The sequence below is a fragment of the Erinaceus europaeus genome, chromosome 18 (assembly GCF_950295315.1).
Source record: "Erinaceus europaeus chromosome 18, mEriEur2.1, whole genome shotgun sequence".
Lineage (NCBI taxonomy): Eukaryota > Metazoa > Chordata > Mammalia > Eulipotyphla > Erinaceidae > Erinaceus > Erinaceus europaeus.
This window is the reverse complement of record NC_080179.1, coordinates 45,877,499-45,898,070: the sequence shown is the minus strand read 5'-3', so window position 1 is coordinate 45,898,070 and position 20,572 is coordinate 45,877,499. Positions and strand designations below refer to the sequence as shown.

At 53.3% G+C, this 20,572-nt stretch overlaps 1 protein-coding gene across 1 annotated transcript; it reads right to left on the bottom strand.

Moving 5' to 3' along the window:
* Positions 1–1,736: 1,736 nt before the first annotated feature.
* EN1 (engrailed homeobox 1) lies at positions 1,737–7,223 on the bottom strand. Its single transcript, XM_060178008.1, has 2 exons — positions 5,876–7,223; positions 1,737–2,944 (listed from the first exon to the last, which is right to left on the bottom strand). The coding sequence occupies exons 1-2, from the start codon at positions 6,705–6,707 to the stop codon at positions 2,628–2,630; spliced, it is 1,149 nt and encodes a 382-aa protein (XP_060033991.1). The 5' UTR covers positions 6,708–7,223; the 3' UTR covers positions 1,737–2,627.
* Positions 7,224–20,572: the final 13,349 nt, after the last annotated feature.

The window sequence follows — 20,572 nt, the reverse complement described above, 5'->3', positions numbered from 1 at the left end:
CAGACCCTCTAACCTGAAGACCTGAAGTGGGTGAAGATACCAGGATCCCCTTTTTGCCAAGGGAGAGGGGACAAAAAAAAAGAAAAGAAAAGAAAAAGGACGTGCATTCAGTCATGAGAAAACAACTCTCCCTGATCATTCACAAAGAAAGACCCATCTTCCCACTTTCAGCTCTTTCTTCCTGGAAGAATTGGTTGAGCATGTACTGTACACTCTGGTTACTCCACACCCCCAAGAAGGTGAGAAAGGGAGGGGAGAAAGAGGTTTAACAGGTGTAACCAATTTGGGAGCCAACAGAAATACCAAATGCATTCTCCCATTTCAGGTTATAGAAGCCCAATCCCCCAAACCCTTGAGCAGGGACTCACTGCCACTTCTCCATAAGGGAGGATTTTTTTTTTTTTTTTTGCAAGGGGGAAAAAAGGGCAATGATCATCCTCACTCCTCACAAAATCATTCCTTCATAAACAGCAGCAGGGAAGGATCCCAAGGGATGAGCACAGAGAGAGAGAGATCTCTAGAGTGTACAAACTGCACAAAGCTTTGAACATTCTGGTGTGCACGCACTGTGAACTTAGGGACATCCAAGTCTGCATTGAATTACAAAGGAAGGAACACCGACTCACACAATGCTCACAGCACTTATACAGGGATACACAAAACTGGGTAGGTCTTCAGGTGTGTCATATGTGCATATCTCTCTCTCTCTCTCCCTTTTGCAGAGAAATCTACATACTTAGTCACACACGGGTACAGATGCACACATACATAGTGCAGAAGGGGAGGAGGAGAGAGGCACAGGCCATTACAAAGATCCTGAACAAAAGCGAGTTGATACCTCCTGAGAAGATATCCCCATTCTTGACTATTGGAGACCTAGTGCCCAAGTCAGGGGTAAGAGTTTAGCTATTTCCCACTGGGAAGTTGGGTGTCTTCATGCTCTGGTGGGTGAGGGGGACTACCATCTGCCCCACTCCATCAAGTTTTGTAGGGATTCCAAGGTAAACCCTGGCTTAGTCTGGGGGTACTAACAGACAGGTTTGCACCCTTGTCGGAGGTTGGAGCCCAGAGCAATCCCAGCAGTGGCAGCTATGCTACTGGAGCCTTGCAGACTTCCCAGCATCTGGGCCTCCTTTCTCAGTAAGCCTCAGTGGGGCCCTGAGATCAATCGACCAGAGTGTGTGTGTGTGTGTGTGTGTGTGTGTGTGTTTCCCTTGCTCTGTGCTTCTCCAAAGGAAAGATCCAGGCAGTACAGGCAAGGGCAGAGACCCTCTCTCCCTGGCTGACTACACAGAGAAGTGAGAGGCAGCCCTGCATCTCTGATCTGTCTTCTGCTTCTAGACGAGATGAAAACCCACAGGAGGACAGGAGAGGAGAGGAGAGGAGAGACTGGCTGGAGAGAGGTGCAAGTAGAATGGCCTCAGGCCGCAGCCAGACTGGGCCCTGCAACTATAGCAGCCTGGTAACCCGCTAGTGTTTCTCAAGTCAGCACTGGGGCTTCAAGGCCTGGAGGCTCATTGGACCGCCATCAGAGACACTGAGAGCCCCGCCAGAACCTCCACCCGCACCTGCAGGTCATAGAGCGATGCTTGGCCCTAAGGCCGGTGCAGAGCTGCCCCGCCGCCCGCCTGGTGTGAGGGTGTATGCTCAGAGCCTGCCTGGGTGTGGCCGGGCTCCCCTGCAGCCCCCGCGCCGGCGCCCTCCCCCAGCCTGCAAAGATCAGGGCTGCCAGAGGCTCGTGAGCACAGTGTACACTTTATTTCAGACTACAGGTTTCTGAACATAATAAAATCTTTGGCTTGTAGCGGCGGCGGTTCAGTCTCGCAGTCTGTTGGGGAGGGGGGTCGTATTTCTCAACAAGTCTCCGAAAAAAAAAAAAACTCAAAGGGGGAACAGGACAGACAGACCGACAGAAGGGGCTGGGGAGGTGGGCGTGAGGCGGAGGGCGGACACGCGAGGAAACAGACTCACGCACACACAAAGAAAAGTCCCAGAGAAACGAGGATGCGGGGCGGGAGGCACTGGAGAAGCGGTAACATTCAAAAGGAAAAGGCGACGAAAACGAAAGTGGGCTAGGGGCGGCGGGGCAGAGGTGGGGATAAAATAATTATAATAATAACAATAATAATAACAATAATAATAAAGGTGGTTAATCAAAAGTCCAGCAAATAGAGATCGCTACACATATTTTTTTCCTTACCTGAAATTAAATATATACAAGGTCGTAATCGGTTTGGCTAGATAACAGCTTTAAGGAGTTCGCAGTTTTGTCCCTTATACTGTGAAGAGAGAACAGATCTGATTTTTTTTTCGATAGCACCTGTCCAAGTCTTTCTCCCTTTAAAAAAAAAAAAAGAAGAAATAAAGAAGGAAGGAAAGAAAAAACGCTTTTCGTTCGAATGGGACTCTCCATTCTGGGGAAGTCGTTCTCTCTCTCTCTCTCTCTCTCTCCCTCTCCCTATCGCTCTCCATCTCTCTTTCTCTCTCTGGGTTCTCCGTCGCCCCCTCCTTTCTGTGCGCTGGTCTCTCCCCGGAGGAGCCTGCGGGGCCTGCGGGGCCTGCGGACCCTGGAGGGGGCGCGGGCGGGCGACCAGACTGCGCGCCCCGCCCGGCCGGCCGGCGGCTGGCTACTCGCTCTCGTCTTTGTCCTGGACGGTGGTGGTGGAGTGGTTGTACAGTCCCTGCGCCATGAGGTGCAGCGCCAAGCCGTTCTTGATTCCGGTGGCTTTCTTGATCTTGGCGCGCTTGTTCTGAAACCAGATCTTGATCTGGGACTCGTTGAGGCTGAGCTCCTGCGCCAGGGTCTGCCGCCGCTGCTCGGTGATGTAGCGGTTGGCCTGGAACTCCGCCTTCAGTCTCTGCAGCTGCTCGGCGGTGAACGCCGTCCGCGGCCGCTTGTCCTCCTTCTCGTTCTTCTTCTTCTTCAACTTCCTGGTGCGCGGACCTGCAGCGGCGGAGAGGGCCAGGTGGGGGTGGGGTTGGGGATGGAGGGACAAGGGGAGGGGGGAGAGGGCAGAGGAAGCCGTAAGAAGCGGCACCCAGACAGGCGAGGATCGCACCCGCGCTCTGCCCAGGCGCTAGCGGAGGCCCCCGCTACGTCCCTGGTCCTTTCCTTCCCTCCTTCCCCATGATCATTCGCCAGGCGGCTGGGTCTCCCGTGCCCTTCTGCGGAGCCTGAAAGCCCCACGGCGTTTGTGCAACACCTTTCCCCGCGCAACACACACACACACACACACACACACACACACACACACTGATTCACAACAGGAGAGTCTTGACAGACTGAAACCACAGAATCCAAGATGGAGAGATAGTGCCCCAGCAGGCCCGGCCCAGAGTTGGATGGAGGTCTGGGGTCTGCTGCCTGCGCAGCCTGGGCATAAAAACAGGGGCCCAAGATGGTGAAGATACTGCCCTGGGGGGGGGGGGTCACCAGGGCAGCCCTGACCCAGTATCTTCACTTCAAACGAAGCCTCCCTTCCCTTCTCATAAGTGCACCTACACCGCACCCAAATAGAGTGTTACCCCATCCAGGGCAGCTACAATAACGTCCCAGCTACAAGCTCTGAAAGAAAGGGGGTACAGAGGTTGCTTTGACCGGGTATCTGTTCCAACATACTATACTGTCTTCTCTTCTCCTCACAAGCCTAATGAAGCCTGTCCCAGGACCCCAGAGGCACACTGAACACTTCCTGTGGAAGAAGGGGAGAAGGCTGCACACCTGACCTATCTTACTAAGGGTCCTGGAGCCCCCCTTTTTTCTGACTCTTGCCCCTGGGGTGACACCAGTAAGAAAGAGAATTTTTCCCCACCCCTGTACCCAGCTCCAGAGGCAGGGTCCTCCTTAGCCCTCTTTAGAATGCATTACTGGATGGAAAACTCCTGCCTCACAAAACCAAGCTAGATTCACTTCCCCTGTCCATCTACGGCATTAGCAAGAGGACACCCCTCCTCCCAGTTATGAGCAAGCTGAGGATAGAGACTTGACAATTCCCACAAAAGTCTGAGCTTTGTCCATAAAATGGGTATGGAAAGAAGGCACAGGAAATCCAGCAAGGAAGATAAGGTCATCCTCAGAACCTAGTCTAGAAGGGCAACTCTGGAGAGAAGAGAGAAGGGGCTGGGAGAGTCAGATGAGAAAGCCTGGGTCTTGATCCACCTGACTCCACCTTGGAGTCTTCTGGCCTTTACTCGCTGGGCCCTGTCTTAATTACTGGAGTTTACTAAACCAGGTAAAGTCCCTGTTGGATCTGCTAACATCTATCATTAGCTGAAATAAGGGGTCTTCACTGGAATCTCCACCTTAGCAATACAGGAAGGACAAGCTAGGCAGCCTCCTCGCCTGGGGTCACAAGTCATCTTGTGATAAAAGGGTCTAGTCCTGGCCAACTTCAGTCACTCAGGTCAGGGTCGGGGTCCTTCTCCCCGGTCTGCCCATACAGGAGAGTGGCCAGTCCCCTTGTCCAGACCCAGGAAGAAGGCAGACAGTGAGAACAAAGCCAACACCAGCTTCCAGGCAGGGAGCACAGAGGACCAGAGGCGGTGAGGCCTAGGTCTAGCTTAGTAACTAGCTCTGAGGGTTAAAGAGGGCCTAGAAAGTGAGCGGGTGTCCCACACATCTGGACATGGTTGGAGTATTTGCTGTGCGTGCAAAAGCGTGGACACTTGTAATAAAATCGTAGCCTTCTGGCCAGCCCGGGCCTGACAGCTCAATCACTCTATCCATCAGGCCAGTCAATCAAAGCAGCTTTTCGGAGGTTCAGGAAGCCCGATGTCAATAACGGGGCTCAAGATGGTGGGGGCTGATAGGGCGCATCGATCCGCTCCAGGCTTACAGTGGATGCCAAAGCAGAGAGGCTCCTGGCTGCACAGGGCCAAGTCACAGCCAGCCCAGGGGTTCTGGAACCTCCAAAGTGGGCCAGAGTCCCAGCTGCTCTCCTAGACACCGCTAGCCCCCACTGGTACAGCCGGCAACAGAAGCAGGCAGGCCTGGCCTTCTCTCGCTGGCCTAGTGTCTGACTCAAAGTAGGTCTCAGCTTTGGCTTCTTCAAAAGCAAGGAACATGCAGAAAGTATCCCCCAAAAAAGTCGAGAACAAGAAGCCTGCTACTGGAAAAATCTGCCAGTTGGTAGAAGTGCAGAAGGAAGGAGGGAAAGAAGAAGGGGTAGGACAGTATAGCTGCGGGGAGCCGCATGGCTGTGTAGGCTGACTCTCACCCCAGGGCCTGCTTCTGACCTGAGCCAAACCTGTCTTGTCTCTCCACCGCCTCGCTATCAGCTCTGGAGAACCAGGAGCCTGGCATCTACCATGTCTGTTACTGCATTTCATTCTACACATGGGGCCACTCTCTTCACTGCCGGCCTAAGGAGAGAGGGGACAACGACCAGAAGCATTCCCCTCCTCTGTATTTCCTCAAATCTCTTGCTCTATAAGAGAATTCTGCAGGAAAATGCCAAAAATGGTGTTTGTGTCTGAAAACAACAACAACAACACAGGGAAGGATTATTTCTCAGCTCTAAGTCTGGCTGGAAGTCGGCCTTCGCAGGACCAAGCTGGTGCAATTTCAAACCTGGTCGCTAGGCCCACCTTCCTGAAGACTCTAAACACCCCCTTTCCTGGGAAAAAAAAATCGATCAAGAACCGAACGCGGCTTTCTTGAACATAACAGAGATTAATAAATTTAAAAAGAGGGGGGGCAGAGTTTCAAAACCGCTGGCTCTGGAGCCTGAGCTGGGGACTCAGATTGGGTGCACACTGGTCCCGGGGTCTTGGCTGGGCCGAGGCGCTGGGTGCACGCAGGAGGAAGCAGCAGCGAACACACAGCAAGCTCAGGCGGCCAGGTCTGCCTTCCCCGGGCGGCGATGCAGGTACTCACCCGAGGACGGGCGATCCGAGTAGCGAGTGCAGTAGACCCAGGCGGGCCACACCAGAGGCTGCTGCGAGTCAGTCTTGACCACCGGGCCTCCGTTGGCTGAGCCCATGAGCAGGATGGCAGGGTTGCCGTGCTCGGGGTACTTGGCACCCGGCGCACCCGGGCTCCCCACGCCGCCTCCGCCTCCACCGCCTCCGCCGCCTCCGCCTCCACCATCCGAGGGCTTGGCCGCTGCCGCCGCCGCCGCTGCTGGGCTGCCGGCTTTGGATGCCCCGGCGGCCGCGGGCGGGGAGCCGTCAGGGGGGCCACAGTTCGCGTCCGGGGCGCACAGCAGCGCGGCGGCGCCAGACGCCCGCGTGCCCAGCGGGTGGACCGTGTCCCTCCCCGCGCCGGTCTGGCCCCTCTCGCGCTCCAGCCGGCCTCCTCCCGCGCCTCCGGCTGCCACCGCGGCCACCAGCAGCTGCGGCGGCGGCTCCTTCTTGCAGCCGAAGTCCGGCCTCAGGATGTTGTCGATGAAGAAGTTGGTGGTGCGGTGCAGCTGGGCCGCGGGCTGCGGCTGGTGAGCAGGAGCCGCGAGGTGCTGTGGCGGCGGCGGCGGGGGCGGGGGGTGTGGGGGGAGGTGCGGGTGGTGGGCCAGGGGCGGCAGACAAGGCGCCGCGGGCGGCGAGGGGGTCGCGGGCTGCGGGGACACCGGCACGCTGTCTCCATCGCTGCCGCTGCTGCCGCCGGCTCCGGGGCTCAGGCTCAAGCCCAGGCCGCCTGGGGCCGCCGCCCCCGCCGCCGCGCCGAGGCCGGAGTCGCGCTGACTCTTAGACTCCGGCTGCTGTTCTTCCATGCTCGGCCGCCCCGCCGCCCCGGCCACCTCGCCGGCCCCCGCCCCCCGCGCCGCGCTCCGCACCCCACTTTGCCAGCGGCCCGCGGGGCTGCGCAGAGGAAGGAGGCCGCCGAAGCCCGGGCGATGGCACCAGGCGGCGCAGGCTATATATCTCGCTGTCTCTGCCTCTCTAATCTGTAGACATCCAGATATGGAGACACTTGGCTACGTTTTTTTTTTTTTTTCTCCTCCTTTCTGCAACCAGATTCAATGATTTGATTGAAAATGGGGAGTAAGCCACGGCCAAAAAGGTTAATAAAAGAGAGAGAGAGAGAGAGGAGGCAAGAGGTTTAAAAAAAGAAAAAGAAAAATGCTCCGACAATTTTTTTTCTTAAAGGGAAAAAAATAGTCTTTAAAGTCTAGCCATCTTCCTAAGCAGTGGTGAGGGGTTTGACTTCCCCGAGTGTCACGCTCAGCTGTGCCCAGAGCGGGAGGCTGGCAGTGCCTTTAATCGCCTTTGCTTTTTTTGCAGGGAGAGCGCGTCTCCGCCAGCGCTGGGGCTGCCTTTTTTTTTTTTTTTTTTTTTTCAAATCTCTGACAGCTCGATCTTTGCACAAACTCTCGTTTAAAAAAAAAAAAATCACCCAGGCACACTTTTTGCCTTCAAACCGGAAGCACGTGAGTCAGGGCCGCACGTGTTCAGGGCCAATGGCGAACCAGGACTTGCGCTGACACCCGGACCTCGGCCCAATGGGCGCGCTCGGGACTTTGCGGATAAATAATCCGGGGGCGGCGGCCGGGGGCGGAGAGGGGGTGCTGCCGCTAGGTCCCTGCGCGCCGGGCCCGCCCTCCCCGAGCCGCACCCGAGCCCCTCCCCCCCCTTATGGCCGGAATGGAGGAAGGGGCAGAGGAGACCTAGGAGGAGTGGGTTTTGGCATATAGACAAATAGAGAAACAACTCCATAAACAACTTGTTGAAGAAATGCAGGCTTGTGGGTGCCGGCGCGCCGGGTGCTGGGTCAGGAAACCGGAGTATCAGCTTTTCAGCACCTCTACTGCGGAGAAACCCAAACTTTGATTCTGAGTGTGTGTGTGTGTGTGTGTGTGTGTGTGTGTGTGTGTGTGTGTGTGTGTGTGTGTGTGTAAAGGAGACGAGGGTGTATACATGCAATAGACTGAGATATGCTTTATATTTATTTATTTATTACAAATTACTGCTCCCCCCTCCCCGCACCAGCCAGCACCTTCTGTTAGGTTTGTTCTGCATACGGCTGCGCTGCGTCATCTTTCCAGGTTATTAGACCCCTTCCCATTCCATGTTCGGACCTTCGACAGCCTCTAAAGCTGGCCAGGCACCACGAAGTCTGGTCCAGAGGGCGAGAGAGAGCCCGATCAAGCGCCCACCGCCAGGCGCAGGTTCTTCCTCCAGCCAGGGAGTGGAAGCCTCTCCGGAGGCTGAGAGCCATCCCGGGCAACCCACTGAGCCAGGCGACTGGGGATACTGATGGCCTCTGGCCCCGGGCTTTGGGATGCAGGGGACCTCCGGTTGGGTTACTTTCCCCCTATGAAGTGATAACAAACACAGACAGCCATAGCCGGGTGGTTGCCCTGGCTAGTTCACCAAGTAACCTCAAGTTTCCTAGGACTGCTTAGACTTAGAAACCTCAAGTTTCTCGGTGACTGTCCCCCACACTCCAGTGGCCTCTGACTCTAGACTTGCTCCTTCTCTTTCCCAGCCTTAGAGAACCACGGGGGCTCCAAGCCTCTCCTACTTTCAGGAAGATCCACCTCTAGTCTTTTCAGCTGCTTCCTGGTGGGGACACCCCTCCAAAAGAGAGAGACAGAGAGAGAGAGAGAGAGAAAGAAAGAAAAGAAAAAATATCTCACGGTCAGAGTATTATGAGGTACTGTGTGATGGAAGGTTTGTTTCCCGGTTGTTTGCTTTTTTTTTTTTTTTTTTGAGGGGTGATGGTGGGGGCTAGGGGTCAGCTGTGTGCTGAAGCCTGTGCTAAGAGCGAATGGGAGAAAGGTTCAAGCAACTGAGGCCTTTCTTCCTGGAAATGTGACTTTGGAGTAACAGCGAAAGTGTGAGCCCTGACAGCCACTGGCCCTCAATGGGGACATCAGAGAAAGGCTCTCTTTGGGAGAGCTATTGCATAGTGGGAGTATCTCGCTGGGGCCAGAAAAGTCACCATGGGGCTCGGAGGAAAATATGTAGCAATATGTCCCAAGTAGCTCAGAGTTTTTCGGAGGAGTTTGTGGACCTGGGGCATTGCCATCGCTCACTGGTGGCACTTCTGAGCCAGTTCAATTTGGGGACCTAGAGCTCTCCCAGCACCAGGTTAGCCCTGTCCCAAGGCCTGGGGACAGCAAACTCCCCCTCCCGTTGCTCAGGGCCAAGGTCTTAAGAAATCCTTCCAGGTCGCTCCCCACCTCTTGCCAACCTTGGAGTCTCTGGGATAGTCTTGGATCCTAAACGCAAAGACTCCCCCACATCTCCTGGTCCCCCTATAGTCTATCTCCCCCGAAATGGAGGTGGGTGCGTGGGTGGGTGGGTTGGTTTTTTAATTTTATATTTAAGTTCGCAAAAATTGAAATCTTTATCCCGCGAGCGAGCGTGGATACTTAATTAAATTCTAATTAGGACACTATCAATATCCTATTTAGCCGCGTAGCTTTTGTGCACCGCGGTCCCTTTCAGCGCTGTAAATAGGGTCTCGACGCCTTATCTCGCCTGCAGGAGACGCCTCGAGAAGGGCTGCGGAAGATAATTTATAGGTTTTAATTACTCTTCATTCCGCCTGATCAGCTTGGCGTTCATCACAGGCCTGTGAATAAAACCCCGGTCAAAAGCTCTGTCACATCGCGCTGGCAAGACGCTTAATCAAAGTGAACGGCCCCGCGCGCCGCGCGGCCCGACTCCTCGGCGTAATTTCCAGCCAGCTGATAAAGCCAGCTGAATAATGCGGCGGCCCTTTGGAGACACCATTTACAGAAATGACTTTATTGACGGCTTAACGTCGGTAATTCATTTTACCTTTCATGTAGTGGAGCCCGGATTTGTTACAGTAATGGGATGATAAATGCACCCGCGGCCCACGAGCTTGGGCTGGATTAGGCGGCGCTCGGCACACTGAATCCCCCACCCACCCCTCCAACCCCCGCGCCCCCCACCTCACCCGGGCCTGCCCAGGGGTGCTCGCACCCAACACTGTGGCCCGCTCTCCAGCGACCCCCTCTCCTCTGGTCCCACTGCTTCCTGAAAAATAAATGTGGAGTTCGCCTGCTGATGTTCCCGCAAGTCTGCGAGTGAGGTGTGTGAGGGCTGGGACCGAGCAAATGCTGGCGGCCGCGGGTGTGGGTGTGCGGGGTGCAGTGAACCAGGGCCGTGCCTGCGGGTGAGGGAGAAGGCGCAGCAGCTGACTGGTCTATGGGCATATGCAGTGTGTGTGTGTGTGTGTGTGTGTGTGTGTCCATCTGTCCAGTTTGGGGTACTCATTTCCACTTTAGAAGAAAGAGGAATTTTTTCCAAGTTGACAGATGTCCAGTCTGGGATGTCAGGAAGGTGGGCTGGAAGAGGTAGGTGGAAGAATCCGCCCAGAGTGTCACCAAACCTGGGGCCCAGGGGACGGAAGTTCTGTGCCTCCTCCCCCCACCAGTGCAGATTGCCATTGCCTGGGAGTTCTGAACTTCCCCTGGGGCAAGGGGCCCCGGAAGGAAGGCCACTGACCCAGACGTGTCTCAGCAATCCATTGATTATCTCCAGCTTCCCCTCCCATAGCCAGCCAAAAAAGTGCAGAATGACAAAGGAGAAAACAATTGTTTTGCTTTAGATGACAAACCCAGAATGAAACTTCTGTGATTTCTTTCCAAGAAAGAAAAGAGAGAAAGAAAGAAAGAAAGAAAGAAAGAAAGAAAAGTTCAAAGGGTCTTCAGTGGTGGAAGGGTGGGTTTAGCAGGGTGAGCACAGACCCAATTCTCCTGCCTCTCGACCACTCCAGGTATCCTCCATTCTCTGCTCCTGCTCAAAGTATCCCATGACCAAAGGGCACCTGACCCAACAGGCAGGACAACTGGGTGGTGGTGGTGGGGGGGGTGGCTCCAGAGAAGTTTGATCACATCATAAGGAAAATGTCTCTCAAGGTGAAAGCTGTGAATCCATCCTTGGGCTTCTCCCCTCCCCCAGTGTAATAAAAACCACTTATACACTGGGAGAATGGTGGGGCAGAGTCAACATTTGTGTCCATTTGCTTGTGTGTGTTTCATATGAGAGAGGGAGAGAGGACAGTGAAATCATTACGTGTGTTTGTGTGCATGACAGGAGCAGTGGCCTGTACACCTAAGACAACCCTCTCCCCATGAAGCAAGGGGGCATGTGTTAGCTGAGGGTTTGGGTATATTCTCTTCAGAAAAGAGACAACAACAACAATGACAACACACACACACACACACACACACACACACACCTCCACCAGACTGCATTTGGCAGAATCTTAAATTTCCATTTGGACAGATACAGTTGTCATGATCTTGCAGGCTTCTGCCTCTCCTGCGAGGTTGAGTGTGCGGAGAATCGAAGCAGGAGACCCTGGGCCCTGCCCAGGCGTGTGCATGGCTAGACTGTGAGCCGAGCACCCGCCTGCACACGGTGGTAATCGCATTTCCAGTGTAGATCAGATGGTGGCGGGGCCTCGTGGCGCGGGACATGAATGAGTTGTCGCAACACAATAGCGCACAGCCTTCCTATGGGGACTGGGTGACCAGCGGTTTTGTTGGAAGTGAATGCGAAGAGATTTCTACTACAAGTGCCGCGGTATTATTATGAGCCAGAAGGTCAGAGTATACATCGCAGGTCCCTGAAGCCTATAGACCTTGGGAAATGCGGGGCCTCGAGCCACGTCATTGTACCTGACAGTCCTTTCAATACACTAATTCAATTAGCACTCCGGGTCTTCATTTGGAGGCGATAATAATGGGGCTGTGGTGGGTGGGTGGGATTCCTCGGACATTGGTTCGAGAGCTTTAGCATTTGTTTTCAGAGTTGGCTTGGACCAGGGGAGGGGATAGGGGGCAGGGGTGAGGTAGGTGTGGGGTGCATGGGAGGCAGACCTTGCAACAAGATATACCCTGTTGATTCTAGAAATTGGAGCCCCCCCCCCCCCCCCCCCCCGCCGCTTTGTTTGCAGAAGGCCTAGAAGGCTCCTAGGAGCTGGGAGGATTTCTTTCTTTTCCTTCTGGACTCATAACAGAAAGTCCTCAAACATCCAGTTTCCTCGAAAGTGTAAAAGTCAGTCTGCAGTTGACAGAGGCCACCTTTTGGATATCAGTATTTGGATTTATGCCCCCTGCCCCCAAATTCCCCACACTCCCTTGGAATTTTCTCCCTTTTATCTGAAGGAGTGCTTCCTGTGGAGCTTTTCTTCTTCTCTCTCTCTTTTTTTCTTTTCTTTTCTAGAAACAGTTTGATAGCGCCCCCCCCCCCCAATTTAATGACTGGGCAAGCTGCAAGCTGAGAAATTCAATTCCTCTCTCCTCCTTTTATGGGTTAAGGGAAAACAGTTCGGTCGTTTCGTAAAGACAGGCACCTGTATCTGGGATTTGGAGTGGGCTGGCTCAGCCCAGGTTTGCCTATGGAGTATTAAATTGGGCTCCTGTAACTCCCGGCCCCAAATTCACTGTGGGTTCTGCTCAAGGGTTAAAGAGTTAGAGATCCCTGAGGGAGCAAGCTGAGGGGTTCCTCCTCTAGGGCTGAAGGGAGTGGGGGAGCCTTTCCTGCCCCCCCCCCCCCCCCCCGTATTGCAAGGTCCCCAGAGCTGAGGATTTTTCTAGCTCAGGGCTCCCAAAACCAGCTGATGGTACTCACTTCCTCTTTTTTTTTCACTTTAATCAGACACTCTGCTTTTCTCCTTACACTGAATTCTGCCCAAATTCCACAACCCAACCCATAATGTGGAAACACCTCCCCACAAAAAAAAGAAACAACCACATAGACACTGAAATAAATTCATCGTCTACTAAGCTCTAGTTGTTTTTATTTCTGTCTCCGCCCTCTCTCATCACCTCCCCCTGCCTCAAAAGTTCTCTGAGCTCTGCTCCCCCGAAGACCCCAGAAACAGGGGCCCCTTGCCTACCCCCGTCCCCACCTCTCCGAGTGTTGGCTTCTGCCTGGGTCCAGCTCGGCGCAGGTCAGGGTCCACTGGCCTCGGGCGTGTGCAGATAGGTCAGTGTGGGCGCTAGTGGGTGGAGGGGGCAGCTCAGCTTCCAGGGTCTCCTGCTCCCGCCCCGGTTCAGTATGCGATTTGGTAAGTCCAGACTCAATTTCAAAGTTGGGGACAAAATAAATAATTCCAACAAAGAAGAAACAACCCTCCCCACCCCCACCAAACACACACACCGCCAACATCCAAGTCCTTTGCGTAGGAACACCGCCGCGGCTCCGAAACCGAGTTCTTTCTGCTCACCCTGTAATCCTGTAGAGTTGGGGGTGTCCCGGGGCTTCACTCCCACAGCCCCCAGGAAATCCCGCAAGAACCCGCGCACCCAGAGCGCTCTCGCCACTCGGTCTCCGGGCCGGCGCCTTCCAGCCTCCAGCCTCCAGCCCGCAGCCCCGACAGCCATCCAGGCCGCGCCCCCTTTTCGTCCTAGGGGGTGCAGCCTCCCACCCTCTGCCCTGGGATGCAGGAGGAAAAACTCTAACCGTTGGCGCAGCAGGAAATGGCCTGGGAGGCTGGAGAGGGAAAAGTTTAGATGGAAAGGGGATGGGCGGAGAAGTGCAGTAGGAGAGAGGGGCCGGAGCTGGCGAGGCTCCCCCGGACTGGCTCCGGCGCTGGTGTGGGGGGTGGGGGAGAAGGAGGTGTCATGGCAGTGCCTAGGCCTTCACGACCACCTCTCCTTCTGCCTCCACCTTCAGGACCACGGGCGAGGACAAGAATGTGGGGTTATGCAGGGGCTTCAGGTGAGTGGGTCTTCCATGTGCCAAAACTCCGGTGACCGCTCTGTGTGCGCGTGTGCGTGCGCGTGTGCATCCGAACACCAGTCACTTTGAGCCTTTTCCAGTGGAGCATGTGGAGTCGCCAGAAGTGAGAGTTCAGACCCTAAAGCGTCCCTTTCCCCCTGTCATGCCCACTCCCAGCTCCCTCATCAAAGGGAAGCCAGCTACTGCTTGTATTGCCACCAAGACACCCCATACAGGTAACATCCCTGAACCCCGGGGGTGGGGTGGGGTGGGGAGTCATAGGAAGATCAAGGTCAAAGGAGCCTCAGGGAGCGCACAGACCCAAAGCCCATTGCACAGATGGGGCGACTGAGCCCCAGAGGAAAGAAGGGACTAGTCACACGCAGACCTGAGCTGGCCTCAGGGATGCCAGAATAAGTTCAGGATTAAGGACGCTCCAGTTTTGTCCAGGCTCATAAATCCCAGGTGGAGAGCTGAGTGGTCTCATGCCAACCTCCTTTCATTGGCAGCTGTACAGTCTATTCCATTCATCTTCAAGTGAGGGTCCCTTTCTTCCTAGAGGTAGGGGTGTGTGTGTGTGTGTGTGTGTGTGTGTGTGTGTCACGAAATTTCTCCTACATTCAGGTCCTCTTCGAGCCGGTATCCCCCCACCCCATCCCACCCACTGGAGTTGAGTAGCTTCCAGTGGCTTCTCCCAGCCTCCAGAGCTCTCCTGGCCCAAAGTGGGGCGCAGTTGGGGGGTTGTTGGGAGGTGAGGGAAGGCTGGCCTCACTTCTTGAGAAGGGTGTGTGTGTGTGTGTGTGTGTGTGTTTATGGGGGGGGGCGAGAGACCAACCCCAAAACCCATTCCAAGCACGTCCCTTCCCGTTCCCACCTTGGGCGCCCGACCCAAAATTGTTATGCAAAGAAATCCCGAATGTGATCTTCTGGCGAGCAAAGCGACGAAGCTAAATATTAGACGAGAAGTCAATAATGGATGAGCAGATTAAGAAACTCATCTCGCGGACAATTATCGTAGCAATTGAAAAAGCGCTCTCTTTCCCTTACCCTCCTCCCACAACGTAAAAGAAAAAAAAAAAGAAAAAAAAAGACTCCAAGAAAGGGTGGGGCCCCTAGGAAAGAAGGCAGGAGAACCTGGGTGAGCTGAATGGCCTTGTTGGTGGCGGGACGTAGCACCCTCTAGAGGTGACCTTCTGGGACCCCAGCACTTTCCTTGCCTGGCCTGTAGGGCAGAGCCTTCGCCAGGACACTCTGCGCTCATTGGCCCCTTAAAAGGTCAAGCACGGAGCAAGTCCAAGCCGCCCTGGATCCGGATTTTTTAAGGTCTTTCTTGCCAAGGCGTTATGCACTCAGCTTCTGAACCCCTTCTGGCCCCCTTTCTTTCCGCAGAAGGACCCTAGCTAGGCCCACGGTCAGGGTAGGAAGCCGGATTCGAGGGTCGGGGGAAGGAAGGGGGAAAACCGCGCCCGGTTTTCCTGTGAGGAACGCGCCACCTGTCGGTGCTGTCGGAGAACTACACCTGCTTGGTGTGGGCGGCGCTGGCCAGGCTGTTGGTACAGGTGGGTTTTTGAATTGACTGGGGGAAAAAAATCTTCTTTTCAGACTCCTGACAGCGAGATTCTGGGAAGAGAAGTCTTTGGATCTTCTCGCCTCGCAATGGACAAAGCCATGAGAGTGTTTCCTCTGTGATTCAGAAAGTAAATTCGGAATATGTCAGTAGGGGACTGGAACCCTTCTGTACTGGAAACCTTCTGCACCTGCTCAGTGCGGGGTGACCCCGTTTATAAGCCCAGTGAATCTGACTGTACCCTTTCCCTCTGACCCCCAGCCCCACTCTAACTCTGAATCTGAGAGATGCCCACAGACTCAGTGTGCCTTGTCTTATTTCCGTCTTTGCCCCCTAATAGATTCTGAATCTTTCTGTGCCCTCTATACCTTGATCTCTTGCACGCATTTTGTTTTTAAGGTATAGCCAATTTTATTTTAGCGGAATTAGGATGGTTTCTGGCTCGAATTATCATAGGGGAGGAGCACGCATTTACTTAATTAAGCAAAAATCACCAGACAAGCAAGAAAACTTCATCTGTCCACTGGAAAAAAGCGTGTCCTGAGACCAGTATATAGATACTGAAGCAGACTTCAGAGGAGAGCATATGAATCTGGCTAGTGTCCTAGAGGGTGGGGATGGAGTCCACAGACACTCTGAGCTCTCAAAAGACCTTGTGTCCCAGGGAGCAGAGCTGGCTTGGTGATTAATACAGAAGAGTTCAGGCCTCTTGTCCCTTCCAGCCTTTGAATGCCCCCTAAAATCAATAAATTCAGAAGCTGGGGAAGGGAGCAGCATTTTGATCTGTAACGCAGAGGTGGCTTGGGTGCAGGGTCCAGTGTTTGCTGGGCAGAAGGAAAATGCAGGTTCTAGGCTGTTTGGGTGGTCCAGGTGCTCGAGCTTGGGGTCGGGGGTGGGGAGGTTGTATGCTCATGGGTGAGTGTGTAGGGGTGGGGATCAGAATGGCCAGTCTGGATGTGAAGCACCCCTGCAGAAGTGAAGGGTCCACTGCTCTCCCTTCTACTCCCCAAGGCCTGACATGCACCTCCGCTAGCGACTTTGTGCTGGCCTCAGATCTCCCCTCTCTCACAAGCTTCCTGTGGCCACCCAGAGGGGCTGTCACTTTGAACCCCTGCAGCACATTTGCGGCTTTATCCTGCCAGCACCCTGCACTGCTCCCTGGAGTCCCAGGTGTCCAGGGTGCTTGTGGACGCAGGACCCGGGTGGCTGTTTCTATCAAGAAATGAAACAATTCAGGGCCAAGACATGCACCAGCTCGTCCTTAAGAGCAGCTTTCTGAGTAGGAGCCCAGCCCTCATGTCCAAGGGGTTTCCCAGACACCCATTAGCACAAGCTATAATCCCTCTCCTGGAGAAGGAAGTTTGGGGGTGGGGTGGGGTTCTTCTCACTTCTCAGAGTCTGACTGAAACCCATGGTCATTCTGGGCACAGCTCAGCTCTTCAGACCTGGCGGCCAGAGCTCTGAAATGTGTGAACCCCATTTGTAGTTCTGGGGTCACAGGGCCCAAACTGTACAGGGTCTTATGCCCTGTGCCCAGTTCACAGCGAAGGGGGCAGAATTGGAGGGGGAGCGGCAAATAAGGGGGAGGGGGAGGGAGACTGTTTCAGTTCCATCATCACCTCCCGGGACTCTGTAAAGCAGACTTCAGTGGTCCGGGAGGTGGTGCAGTGGATAAAGCGCTTGACCCTCAAGTGTGAGGTCCTGAGTTCAAGCCCCGGCAGCACATGTACCAGAGTGATGTCTGATTCTTTCTCTCCTCCTATCTTTCTCATTAATCAGTAAATAAAACCTAAAAAAAAAAAAAACAGACTTCAAATCTCAGATTTACCTCAAGTCCCAGATTTTTGGAATGGAGGTAGAGTGGCCTGAGGTGGGCAAAGGGTAGGAGGAGGAGAATTCAGTTTTTCCCCCAGTCTTGCTGGGATCACCCCACTCCCAGACACTCAGGCAGAGGCCTGTGGTGTACCTTTAAGAGAATAGGAATAGGCTGGAGGGAGCAGGAGGGACTGAGGGTCAATACTTCCAGTCCCCTCAGTCCCTATCACTTCCCAGACACCTAAGGGCCAGTGGGAAATGCCCCTCCCCCAATAACAACATCTTCAGAAGGTGCCTGAAGGACTGCTCGCCTTAGTTCAGGGCTTTCCTCCCCAAAAGGATATCTCCACTACTTTTAGCAAAGTAAGTGTGTAAAGGAGGCAGTTCTCTTCTCCCTCTCCCTCTCTCTCTCCTTCTGGAAAACGGAGGAGCAGGACTGAGGTCCCCTGGGGGTGGAGACAAAAAAGCTTTTATTGACTGAAGTAGAATCCACCCCCTGCAGCTCCCAGGGGAACAGGGACTCCCCATGGCCAGCAAGCAGGGGCAGTGCTCTCAGTTTTAACAGCGCCAACCAGCCTGTCAAACGCTGCAGCCATCCCAGTGGAAGCTGCCTTGGCTTATGTTGGGATTTTATGGCAAGTCTGATGGAGACTTTTGCAAAGACAGTGAGGATGTCAGCAGTTCTAAATGAGTGTGACCTTGACCTTGACAAGGACCTTATTTAAAGGTGTCAGCCAAAATACATCCAGGAAGAGACCCCTGCCAGCATCCCTGGACACATAGATACCTTGATGGCAGGGGGCAGCCTCCAGAATTGCCAGGGAGCTGGGGAGATGAGTGATCGTGGCTGAGTGGCCAGAGAATGAGCGCCAAGAAACTGGGCCTCCTTCTCCATGTTTCCACCAGCCTTTAGTGTTTATCTCTGCCTTCTGTCAGTCTCCTGGATATCAAGTGCAGACTCGACATGCATGTTGCAAGGAAAACTAATTAAACTGCATGACAATGCTTTGAAAATATTAAGTGTCCCGTCAATGCCTAATGCTAATAATAATCTTGATGGTGGTAATTATGTGCCAGAAAGCACAGCCCCAGACAGCCAACACTCAGCCCAGAGTACTGGGTGTCTGGAGCCTGGGAACACCCCTCCTGTCTGCTGTTAAACCCCAGCGCTGCCGAGCACACAGGGTGGGAGTTACAGGCTCTCCTGGTGAGTCAGACTTCCTCTTGGCAGGGGGTCTTCTGTCAAGCTCCAACCTCTATGAGTACTGGACCTTTTGTTTTCCAGACTTGATCTTCACCACTGGTGCAGCCACTGGTGACGGTGATGAGAGGGTTGGTAGACTGACCCTTCACATTTGCAGAGTAACGATGTCTTGGAAATGTATATCCCTCCTATTCTTGTTGCTCTGAACTTTTTCAGGGAGGTAGGAGCAGGGGGGCTCTTGAATCTTCCCTTTGACTTGTTTATTTCTGGTTGCATAAAACACCAGGACTTTTCCAGGACCTAGTGTTTCCTTATTAGGCCATTTGCCACTGCCCACCTTCCTGCCACCATGCGCCCTCTTCTCCAGCCAGTGCTCCCCTGCTCCTGCAGAACTGGCGCCACGTGAGCCCAAAGCAGCACAGCTCCCACTTTGCAGGCAGCAGTGACTCATGACAGAAGATTGTGGGAATACCTACCCCAGCAATCCCTGGCCCTTTGGCTTTGGAGAATCACCTCAGTACTTTGATAACTTGCCCTTGAATTTGCCTTCATCTCATTTCTTAGTGACTCGGGAATCCAATTGTGAGCAACATGGACTCTGTACACCTGCCTTTCCTATTTTGTCATCTTCACTTTCCTTGGAGATCCCACTGTTCCTGCTGTGATGAAAAATGACACTGGCTTTCCCTCATGGGGAAAATATAACTACTTCTATAAATACTATATCACTTTTGTGTGGTCCAGAAGGTGGTGCAGTGGAAAAAGCATTGGATTCTCAACCATGAGGTTCCAAGTTTGATCCCCAGCAGCACATGTACCAGCGTGATGTCTGGTTCTTTCTCTCCTCCTATCTTTCTCATGAATAAATTCATAAATTCTTAAAATAAACAGATAAATAAATACTATCACTTTTCCCAAAGGAACAAATTCTGGTCTACCTTAAGCTTTAAACCAAAATGTTTTATTTTGTCTATGTTATACTTTTAATAACTTTAAAAAGCAGCATATCAGGGTGGGTGGTGCCGCTAATGGTTGAGTGTATGTGTTACAGTGCACATGTTACAGTGCACAAGGACCCAGGTTCAGGCCCTGGTCCCCACCTGCAGGTGGAAATCTTCATGAGCGGTAGAGACAGGCTTAGGTCTCTCTTTCTCTCTCTCTCCCTCTCTCTCTCTCTCTTTATCTGTCTATCTATCTATCTTCACTGTCCTCTCAATTTCTGGCAGTCTCTATCCAATAAGTAAGTGAAGATAATAATGAAAAAAATAAAGTTAAAAATAAAAAAAACTTCAACATTTTCATATATCATATAGGCAATTGTCTTACTGGTAGACCTTTTCTTAAATGACACTTGAGTAAGAATTGTCATCAACAGAGAGAATGTTAGGGTTGGGGGTTTAAGCCCCCAGAGACTGCATGACCAAAATTCGACTGGGGTTTGGCACAAAGCGAGTATCAGATCCACAGCTAGGAGGCATCCTGGAGTTTGCCATTTTGGTCACTCTAGTTCACACGTAGATTTTGTACTGTGTCCTTCCTCTTTTTTAAAAAAATAAGTCCTTTATTATTATTATTTTTTAATTTATTATTATTTATTTTCCCTTTTGTTGCCTTTGTTGTTTTATTGTTGTTGCAGTTATTATTGTTGTTGATTAGGACAGAGAGAAATGGAGAGAGGAGGGGAAGAGAGAGAGGGGGAGAGAAAGATAGACACCTGCAGACTCGCTTCACCACCTGTGAAGGGACTCCCCTTGCAGATGGGGAGCCAGGGGCTCGAACTGGTATCCTTATGTTGGTCCTTGTGCTTTGCGCCATGTGCGCTTAATCCTTTGCACTACTGCCCGACTCCCTATTTTGTTATTATTATTTTTAACCATATCACTGATCAGATCTGGTTTATGCTGGTGGGGGGGTGGGGCTTGAACCTGGGGCTTTGGAGCCTCAGGCATGAGAGTCTCTTTGTATAACCATTATGCTATCTAACCCCCTGCCCTACTGTGTTTCTTCTTCTTCTATAAAGCTGGGGTGCCATGGCTTTGCACTTCATTGCCCCTGCTCTGTAAAGCCTTGGTGCTGGGGCTCCTGGTCATATCTGCTGGGAAGTGCATTTGCTCTTTGGCTTGCAGGCGCCATAGTGATGGGCAGCCACCACCTACCTCCATAGCCTTTCCGGCCCTGCTCTGGAGAGAGGGCAAAATCCACTCCCAGGGCCCTTCCCCCCATGCTTCCTCTTTGCATTTCACCAACCCTGCAGCCTCATACTTGCTTCCCCTGGGGGGAGGGGGAGGGGAAGGCAGGACCTCACGGGCAAGTTCCAGGTCTGCAGGCAGTTTGCATCTGGTCCA

What these genes read in the sequence shown, in the direction of transcription:
- EN1 (XM_060178008.1), bottom strand. Translation starts at nt 6,707, where the DNA reads ATGGAAGAACAGCAGCCGGAGTCTAAGAGTCAGCGCGACTCCGGCCTC. An exon ending in CTCGGATCGCCCGTCCTCGG is followed by an intron (nt 2,945 to 5,875) that starts GTGAGTACCTGC and finishes CCGCCGCTGCAG; the next exon opens with GTCCGCGCACCAGGAAGTTG.